This window comes from Lygodium microphyllum, chromosome 10 (genome assembly GCF_053477565.2).
Source record: "Lygodium microphyllum isolate KBCC chromosome 10, Lygodium_microphyllum_v1.1.10, whole genome shotgun sequence".
Classification (NCBI taxonomy): Eukaryota; Viridiplantae; Streptophyta; class Polypodiopsida; order Schizaeales; family Lygodiaceae; genus Lygodium; species Lygodium microphyllum.
Genome location: NC_141144.1, coordinates 107,914,597 through 107,924,570, shown reverse-complemented (window position 1 = coordinate 107,924,570; position 9,974 = coordinate 107,914,597). Strand labels below are relative to the sequence as shown.

Sequence of the window (9,974 nt, the reverse complement as noted above, 5' to 3'; positions counted from 1 at the left end):
TTGAAGACATCATATAAGTTGCTGTGCTATGATGATGATTGCAAGTGGTTTGAAAGAGAAGCCATTTACCCACATGCAGCTAAGATTTCAATCACAAGGCATATGAACCCAAAATTAAACATTTCAATCAAGGGATAGAAATACTCTTTTCATATTACCAGACCCATCAAGAAGCTTTAGACATTATTTATTTCCAACTCAATGACATTTAGTATATGTTCTCTCACTTCACTTACCAAAACTGTATGATCACAATATGTATGCTGAAAATGTGACATTTCAATAAAACGATCCTGATGATGTCATGCCAGTACCCATACTCATGGAGATTTCTGACAAATAACCTGTTCACTTGACTATCATGTATATCATGGAAAACTTTACCGTGAAAACTTCAGACTGAAGAATTTATATGAAAGCTTACATGCTTGGTGGTTTCAACGAAACCTTTGGACGTGTCTAGAGACTCCAGAGATCAAATCAGTCTTCCTCTATTATAAAATAATCCAGACCAAACAATCCATACTCCAGCGTATGGCACCTCTAAGCTTCTGCCCAATTTTTGGACCTTTGTTTCCAGTCGGTCTTAGAGCAACTCTGATAAGAAAAAGTCATACCTCCCTCTTGCAGCGATTCCAGGCAGCAAATCAAAGCAACTTGTGTTAATAGCAACAAAATGTGTGCAAAAACAGTAGCCACTGCAGCTTAGCCCTTATGACAAAGCCTCTGACTACATAAAGTACAATTTTCAACAGCTATAACCTGGGGCTTCTGGAACTGAGCAAAGACTAGAGAATCTAAGTAACAGGGGACTCCTAGTTGCTCATTTGTCCATGTTTTGTATCATGGTTCACTTTTGCCATATGCATGAAACATGCTCACAGTATCTTGTGAGTTTGAACACCTTGTCCAAGACCCAGAAGCTACAGGCACTACTCAATTGTTATTGGCCCAAAGTTTGATTGTTCGATCATATGATACAGAGACAATTGACTGCCCATCTGCAAGATAGCATGAGGTATTAGATTTTAGTTCAAAGACTTTCTAAGATAGCTAAATCTAACCACATGGCCAGAGGTTTGCAGTTGCCAAGTCTTGTTACCTGCACTCACATCCAGGCCCATGACCTTTCCTTCATGACCAGCAAGTGTTTTCACAGGCTTAAAATCACGTCCAGACCAAACCTGCTAGCATTAAACAATACTAGTGAGACAATACTAGAAACACAGAGTAATTGACCCAAAAGAACCACCTAGACAACACAACGGGGGCAGTGAGAGATCAAACCCTGCAAGTGTTGTCATATGATGCTGTTGCCAAGACATAACCTTCCATAGGCTCATATTTGACTTGTGAAATCAAAGAATTGTGTGCTGGTATTATATACAATGACTGCCGCTTCCTTAGATCCCAAACCCTGCAAGTATGATCTTCACTTCCAGTTGCCAGATGAAAGCCATTTGGAGAAAAATCTATCCCAAGAACCTGCACAAGGTCAAGCACAGCTCAATAAACAGACATGGAAACTTTTCTTTCAGTTTAACTCACATGCCCACAGAATGTCCTTATGATATACAGAGTTAGACCCCTTTTCAATGAATATACATTCCCATCATGTAACAAGACTCACCGGCTTCACATGACCTTCCAAAGCTAAAACACTCCTTCCAGTTCGCATGTCCCAGACTCGTGCTAATGCGTCTAAGCCGCAGGTTGCTGCTAGGGCACCATCACCTTGAAAGGCAATCCCATACACACTACGGCTGTGCCCTTCCTGTAACAGCAGCTCAATACCAGTGTTAACATCCCACAGCCTCCAAGTCTTATCAAAACTGGCAGTTCCCAGATACGCACCCGAAGGATGAAAGGCCAGTCGAGCTAATCGGTCAAGATGACCTTCAAACTTTCTGATAGCAGAGCCTTGAAAATCCCACAAAATAGCTGTGCAATCAGCCGAAGCTGTCGCCAAAACATTATTAGTAGGTGAAAAAGCAACTGAAGTAACTCGCTCATTGTGTACCCTCATCGCCATCAGCCTTTTCATGTCTGGAACAGTCCATATTTTAGTGATACCACTCCATCCACTGCACAAGATATGTAGTGCTACAGAATTAAAAGAATTGTGATAAACAAACAGTACACATAATACTCTTTTTGCTCACGCTTCTAGCTCCAAACATGCATCCACAGAAAAGCAACCAGAACAATGTCATATGTGGAATATACTGTGCCACTAAAAAGTTCAAATTGAGTAGAAAGGTTACATCCGAGATGGGCAAGGTTGTTCAGCTAGTTTGCTAATGAAGAACATGGCTCCTCATCCTTGGGTTCAGTCCACCTAGCATTAATGTACATCATAGATGGCTACTACTAAAACACCAACCCTCCATGATGGCCTCCAGAAACCTCAAACTGATTGCTGTCCACAAAGCAAAGGACTGAACAGCAAAAATGCAAGACCTCTTTTCCACTTCTTTGCAATGGAACTGCTCCACTCTGCTAGAAGGCCCTCAATGGTTTGTTGTTATTAAGAAACACTAGGAGACTGTGTGGACGAATCTCCAGATTAGTTTGACACCCTTTGTACATGGATGAGATCTACAAATTCCTATGCCTTTATGTTATTTTCGCTTCCAAACTTGGCATTGGTGCTTTCATCCTCATGCAGATGACAAGAGGATCGAACTTTCTAATGGTTTTCTTTGCAATAAAGCTCTCTGACCAAAAGGCCTAAAAGAGTAAACCTAAGAGTTGGGGTGAGTTCTAATGGCCTAAATCATCATACTGATGACAATAAAAAATACCTAAAATAGCTTACAATGCCCAACCCACAAATGCACATGTCCAAACTCACTCATGAGCTGACTAAACTACTAATACCCTCTCTCAGATCATGGGTGATCTAATAAGATACAATGATAATGACACATCATGGTCCATACAACAAAGACCACCAAAATAGGACCATGGATATCCAAGCAATTGGTGATCAAGCCACCACCAAAGTGCCTCGAAGAGCACCTAATGTCAATGTCAATCGTACCAAAATCTGAAAATAGAGAAGAATCAAAGCAACTCTCTATGTTTGTTAACAATGCCTTGCAATAGCATACATGACCATCCTGTCAACAATGCCTCTTAGCATACATCACCATGGATTATCCACCCTCGGCCAGACCGCCAAAGTGTCCCCTCATATGAGCTTGAATGAGAAGCCAATCCCACTCTCTATCAAGAAACTGCCCATCATGAACCTAGATGTCAATCCTAGCTCTAGGATTTCAAAACTAGCCAGACTTCAATCAATGCAAAAGGAAATCCATCTCTAGATCCTTTGCATTTGTATACTTGCATAGATGAGACTCGCCTACCCCACCTCACCACCCTCTCATACTCCCTCTATGGCACGAGAGAATCATGAGGTATGATAGCATCACTTGCACTAGAAAGCAACAAGAGGGGCTACAAACCCTTTTCTCAATCTAAAGAAGATGACCCTTTTTGCACCTTGGCCCTTGCCTTCGCCAAAGGATCTGAGACAGAGTTGAAGGAGGAGGATGACTCCTCATAGGAATCTATGTCCTACTACTTTTTCTTCTCCTCCTTCCTCAAAGCCTCTTAACTCTTTACAATCCATGCGCAAATGTCCCTTGTTACCACAATGATAATACTAGACATTTAACTTATTCCTCCTATCACCCATTTCTAAAGCTACAAGCCTACCTTGTAACCACAAAGATGCCTTGTGCTCAAGCATCATTAAGAGACATATGTGTAAAATTAATGATGTCTAGGCTTGCAAAGCATTGACTACTCCATCAAACTCCAAAGGAAGCTTGTAGAGCACAATCACCACAAGATGAGCCTCTAGAAGTATGCACTACATGTACCGAAGTTTATCTTATACTTGTGTAACACAAAGTAAGAATGACTAGATAGTATCCTTTGCCTCAAACTTTATCTACTAGAGCTATCCATAGAGGGTAATTGCATGCATGGTTGAGGGAGCCTCATACAACATTTGAAGCTTCTCCCGCACCGTTGAGGCTGTCCTGCAGGAGGTGACCACTGATAGAACTACTTTAGAGATACATCAAAGAATAGCCAAATACGCACAAGTTTCATCAATCCCATGTAAGAACACCTTTCTCATGATTGTTCAGGTCCCAATCATCTAGAAGAGTAGGGGGCTAAGGACGCTCAATAGCTCCTGAAACCATATACCATTATCACTTCTACACAAACCATGCTTTCATAACAATGCTCAAGAGTAATCAAGGCTGTGAAGTTTATCATCAATAGAACAATAGTGAGGAGCCACGAGAATGAGAAGATAAAGAAAAGAAGAGAAATAGACAGAGAGTACAACCAAACACAACATAGACTACATGGATGACAAGTTCACATGCAGTATAAAGAGAAGTTGATCAGTAAATGATTGCAACGTCTAAGATAATCAAGGTGATTTAGTCAATAAACACGGTCAAAAGGAGAAAAAACCTATCGCCCAACCTGCTCAAGTAGTAAATGCTGCAAACATAGCAGCTATGCAGATCAATACGTAAGCTATGAGGGAGGAAAATCACACCAAGTTGCAACAGAAACAAGTCACTTGGACTGCAACAAATAGGATGCTAATCAACAAGTAAATGGGTGTGAAGGCAGACTATCCACATCAAAAAATAGTACCCACAGTTCAAACACTGACATCTAATACCATGTCAAAGATATGCTCGGAAAATAAAATCCATATACCAAACATGAGAGAATCATGTACAACAATTAGTCACTGGCTATGTGGGCACTAGCACCGGCTCCCTCTCTCCAATAAGACTTGCACTATAAGTTCGCAAGTGAATGATAATGATACAAATTGAGAAGAAGGGAGCCAAATATATAGGCATAAAATAATGCCAAGAAATAAACAAGTCGACCAACATTGATATGCAATCGACCAACAATAAATGGCCTAAAACATCAAAATGATGACAATAAAAATTACCTAAAATGGCCTACAATGGCCACCCCACAAATGCACATGCCCAAACTCACTCATGAGATGAATAAACTGCTAAACAAAATTACCCTCGCCTTCATTCGAGACCAAAGGTTGGATCTACATTAGAATCTCTGTCTACCTCTACTTCATCACTAGCTATTACTACCAAGTTAGCACTTCTTCACATTCATCATGTGGAGCCTTCTTCGGCTATCTCATCTTTTGAGTGGCCTTGGCTCATCAACAACAATACATCAAGTCATATGGCTCCTCGAGGAGATTTGTTGCACGATCTTCATTCATCTTAGCGTATAGTCACTATTAGTGACATTTCTTCAATATCTATTATCGACATTGGCACTCTTCTTGCCACCCATAGATCTACATCTTCTTTGGCCTTTTGCCACATCGGTGATCTAAGAGGGGATGTTAACATACATGTCTCTTGTATTGTCATCTCCTACCTATGAGCCCCAATTTGAGACAAACGAGGATACTAGTAGCTGTGACATTGTCTTTGTATGTCATTTTATGTGCTTTAGGCACTTTAGATGAAAAGCACATTAGTGCATTTTATTTTAGGCACTACAAGCTGTCATGGACACCCACATTATGGGTCTAGCCACTTTCTTACCAATTGTGACCCCAATTAGCCTTTATATATGCAGCTTGCCCTCACTCTCTCATTATCCATCATTCATCCTTCATGATCAGCTCGCCCTCCTTATTCTCCCATCCCCCTACTACTATCTAGTGCCCATGCTGACACAAAGAGCTGCATGTTGGGGCTGACGGTTGCAGCCTTATATCCTTCAGTCATTGCAGTCAAATCGTTCCTTCTTTTAGTTGCATCCTCTTTCTGTCTCCTCCTCTCCATGTTCACTTTCCTTTCCATGGCACACTCTCATAGCAACAACCTCTTGCCTTGACAGTGTCATCATTTAAAGCTTCATCTATTCTATTTGAGAGCTATTGCACTTTTACCTAGAGCAGGCTGCACTACTGTCAACTTCATCATGTCACCTGTGCATCATCATTGACCAGCTGTCATCATCGTTCACACTAAGACAGCAGAGTTTTACTGCCACCTGCCTGCATTTTGCTGTCATCATCATCTCCACATCAGATACACTCCAAAGGACTGCATTTTGTTCACTCTATTGCCACACACATCATCACCTATCTGGCAGACATCTACTGCTGCATTTTGGGACCGGTCACATGTATGATACACACTCAAATTGTTTCTGCCATCACTAACACCATTCTCGGCTCACCTCATCCCTAGTCCTTGAGACCCAAAGGTTTGAAGCCCCTGTTGTATCATATTCAGCACATTCATTCATTCACTCATTCATTTGAGCATTTTACAGCTTGTCTTCCATTGTTGTCATACTTCCTATGTTTCTCTATTGGTCTCCTAGCATTTCTACACAATCACTAGGGTTTTCTAGGTCTAGATTTCTTCATCAGCAAAGCTGAAAACAGCAATCAATAGCCCTTTTCTCCGCCAAGCAAAGCTGTCCAAGCCTTCCCCAACCATTGATTTCTTTCAAGGATCTCCGGTCTTGAGATGGCTTCTATGGCCCATCTTCACTCCTCTTGTTCAGCCCCTTTTTCATAGTTGAAATTTTAATTGTGAATGACTAGCTGAGGAAGGACTAATTAATACAGCTTTCTTATTTTAATATTTGCCTTGACTCTTGCCAAAAGAGTAGAGACCACCTTATAATCCACAGCATCAAATTACGATGCAAATCTACTAAATGTTGTAGTTCAGAAACTGATAGTGCAAGAATTGAATTTCGAGGGACCTACGATGTTACTTCCAAGTTCCTTCCTAAATAAGCAAACGTAAACGTGCCAAAATTTGGACTCGGCCTTACCAAGTTGCAAGATGGGTTCCGTCCGGAGACAATGCACAAGCTGAAAGAGGACGATCGTCCCCAATCTCACTGTATACCATTGTCATTTGAGACATCCGCTGCAGAACAGTAGCCAACTCAGCATCTTCATCCTCGTCCGGATCTTCCCTTTTACGCTTCGCACGAGCAATACGAGCAGCTGCCCTTGAAAGGGAGAAATTCAAGATATCTGTGCGTGCTTTCAGTAACTCATTAGGCCCCACAGTATAGAAAGGAGAAGCCTGAACCCCTTCCATCTCTTCCTCCTCACTTGCGGCGTCATCTGCCGCCCCAAAGGCAGTGGATGACTGCAGAAGGTTATCCAGCTCTCCATCCGCATCAAGCTTAGCCATTATCTCACGCAGCCTCTCTCTCCTTTCCATCTCCCTCTCACCAAACAGCGTGACTGGCTCATTCAAGCTTCGGAGCCGGCTGCGGACTGCGGCATCGTTTGTCGGCACGGCGAGGGCGTTTGCTCTCCGCTTCATGAGGATCTTCTGCACGAGCTGCTCCTGCTTCTCTCTGGCTCGTTTGCTCTCCTCGGAGACATCGTACTCGGGGGTGCTGTCTGTGGCGGCCTTGACGGTGGTGGCAGAGGTCACTGTGGCAGATGCAGAGGAGAACGGAGGGGAGGGCCGGGGCAGGACGGGAGGGGGCGCCGGCGGGGGTACGCTGGGCACCGGGATGGGGATGGGGATGGGGAGAACAGGCGGCAGCATGGCGGTGGTTGTGCTGGGGGATGAACCGGCCAACGTGGAAGGCGCAGAGGCGATGGTAGGGTTGAGCTTCTGCAGAGGGGGCACGGGAGGGGGGGTCACGAAAACGGGCTTCGGGGGAAGGGACATGGTGGCGATGGCGCTCCAACAGCTTCACCACCTCCTTTTCTTTCGTTTGATTTTCAAAGCTCCGAGGGATGCTTAACTTGCAGAGTGAAGTACCTGCTGTATGTATGAGCTTGTTCCCACCATTAAAATGGTTCCCAACCGGTTCGAGTACTGGTTGCGAGCCTATAAAGACATGTTTTGTACATGCAACAGAAAATTGCATAATAAATTTGTATTCTATGTACCATGAAAAGCTTGCAAGGCCGTTGCCAGCCAACAAGAAAACTACTATCAAACACACAACAAGTTTGTGAACCCAAAAGCGTGTGACCCTGTGAGTTTGCTAATAGGTTCCAAACTTGAGTGCACACCTCGACCTAGTGGGAATAAGTTATATGATGCCTAGTTGAAGAGTCAATGATCTATTGAGCTAACCAAGACGTGCTAGCTCAAGTGGTAATGAGATGGTATGTAAAATCCAGGGTTAGAGGTTTCATTCCCATGGGTCATGGTAATGGTACCTTGTACAATATAACAAAGCAATAATAGCTCCTCTTAGCTATTCACCAAGATGGGCATTGTAATTAGACCACATGTTGAGTTGGTTGTCAAGAGTTTAGGCATCCCTAAACCACAAGTCCTCAATGTAAGCCTAGTCTTCCTTGACATTAAAATAATACAAAATCCTTTTGCACCTAAAGATCTACCAAGCTAATTGCCAAGCCTAACATCATAGCAATTGAGCCTAAATGGTATGCAATCTAACAATTGCAACTAATAACCTAATTGAAAAATGACTTTATGTTAAGAAAAGAAGAAAACAAACTCTATGAAAGGGAAAACCAAACTATTTGAAAGAAAACTGGACTATTTAAAAAATAAAAAACAAATTGTATGCACATATCATTATATATCTATTAATTGAGTAAGTCTTGGTCATCAAAGGCCCCTTTCAAGCCCTTCCCTATTGCCTTTCCATCTCCTCTCCACTTAAATTTGTCCACTCTTGCATCAACAAAGGTAACTTCTCCTCCTCCCTAACCACCCTTATACTCCCATCAAAAAGGTTAGAAAGCAATTATCCTTACTCTTCGTTGAGGAGGGGAGACTGGACGAGATTCCTACAAGCATCTATATCATCACTTAAGCAAAGATATATAAAGCCTAACATAGTAGCAACCAAGCCTACATGGCACGTATTCCAAGAATCATAATCAAAAAGTAGATCGAAAATTGACTTTATTTAGGGGAATTCAAAAAAAACCATTTGCATATATCGTTATATATCCATTTATGGAGTAAGTTCTCTCCCTCTCACCCAACTACCACACAAGCATGCACATGGTAGGCCATTGATGGTTCGCACAACTTAGCTCTCTCTCTCTCTCTCTCTCTCTCTCTCTCTCTCTCTCTCTCTCTCTCTCTCTCCCCCCACATGGAATACAATGAAGTACCACTTAAGCTCAACATATGAATTATTCTCTCACCCCCCCCAGGCCATGATGCATGTCTGTAATTTGAGATTTGCATCACCATGGCTACCATCACCTTTGAGGACATTCTCAATCTCATGCATCTCACCCACCCTTCTTACACCTCCTTTGATCTCAAATTAAAGCATGATTTATGACTTCAACACCAAAGGCCCTTTTTTGGACCTCTTGAATACAATGCCCTCCTCCTCCGTAACTTCTAATTAAACCAACATCTACTTGCCATTGGCTTGCTATTGCAATCAATGAAGGAGGAGGAGGAGGAGGAGAAAAAGGGGAAAGAGAAGCCACAACAAATTCCAAAGAGTTGTGGCCACTAAACTTCACTACTACATGGCATCAATGTCATGGAGCTTCATTTGCAACATCAAGTAGGAAAGCAAACAACCAAGAACTTGTAGTGGGCTTACCTTCTCACCTTCACACATTGTAGTTCTCATGCTTTAAAGGCTTGACAATGATCTCACAATCCAAGCACACCTTCTTTGATCCACTTTCGTGCAATCGATTTGTACCTCAAGCGCTCCAACAAAGAGAGAAAACATAGAGAATAAAGAGATCTCACAACCTCAACCTTGCACTCTACCTCTCACCCTCCAAGCTATGGAAGAATAAGGGAAAGAAGAGAAGAATAGGTGTGAAGAGAAAAGCCTCACTCATGGTCCCTCAGTCGCATCCTCATTCTCCCTCACTCTCAACATGATGCACAAGAAGATACAATGGAAGAAATAACAAGAAAGCTCTCAATTTTGCA

General features: G+C 42.4%; 1 protein-coding gene across 1 annotated transcript; it reads right to left on the bottom strand.

The window, feature by feature from the left end:
• Positions 1 to 219: 219 nt before the first annotated feature.
• LIS (WD-40 repeat family protein / small nuclear ribonucleoprotein Prp4p-like protein) lies at positions 220 to 7,845 on the bottom strand. Its single transcript, XM_087686729.1, has 5 exons — positions 6,886 to 7,845; positions 1,631 to 2,084; positions 1,288 to 1,485; positions 1,103 to 1,184; positions 220 to 1,001 (listed from the first exon to the last, which is right to left on the bottom strand). The coding sequence occupies exons 1-5, from the start codon at positions 7,746 to 7,748 to the stop codon at positions 937 to 939; spliced, it is 1,662 nt and encodes a 553-aa protein (XP_087542855.1). The 5' UTR covers positions 7,749 to 7,845; the 3' UTR covers positions 220 to 936.
• Between the last annotated feature and the right edge of the window lie 2,129 nt (positions 7,846 to 9,974).

Coding starts and splice junctions, on each gene's coding strand:
- LIS (XM_087686729.1), bottom strand. CDS start 7,748: ATGTCCCTTCCCCCGAAGCCCGTTTTCGTGACCCCCCCTCCCGTGCCC. Junction 2,085..6,885: donor GGAACCCATCTTGCAACTTG/GTAAGGCCGAGT, acceptor TATCTTGTGCAG/TGGATGGAGTGGTATCACTA. Junction 1,002..1,102: donor GGGCCTGGATGTGAGTGCAG/GTAACAAGACTT, acceptor GCTATCTTGCAG/ATGGGCAGTCAATTGTCTCT.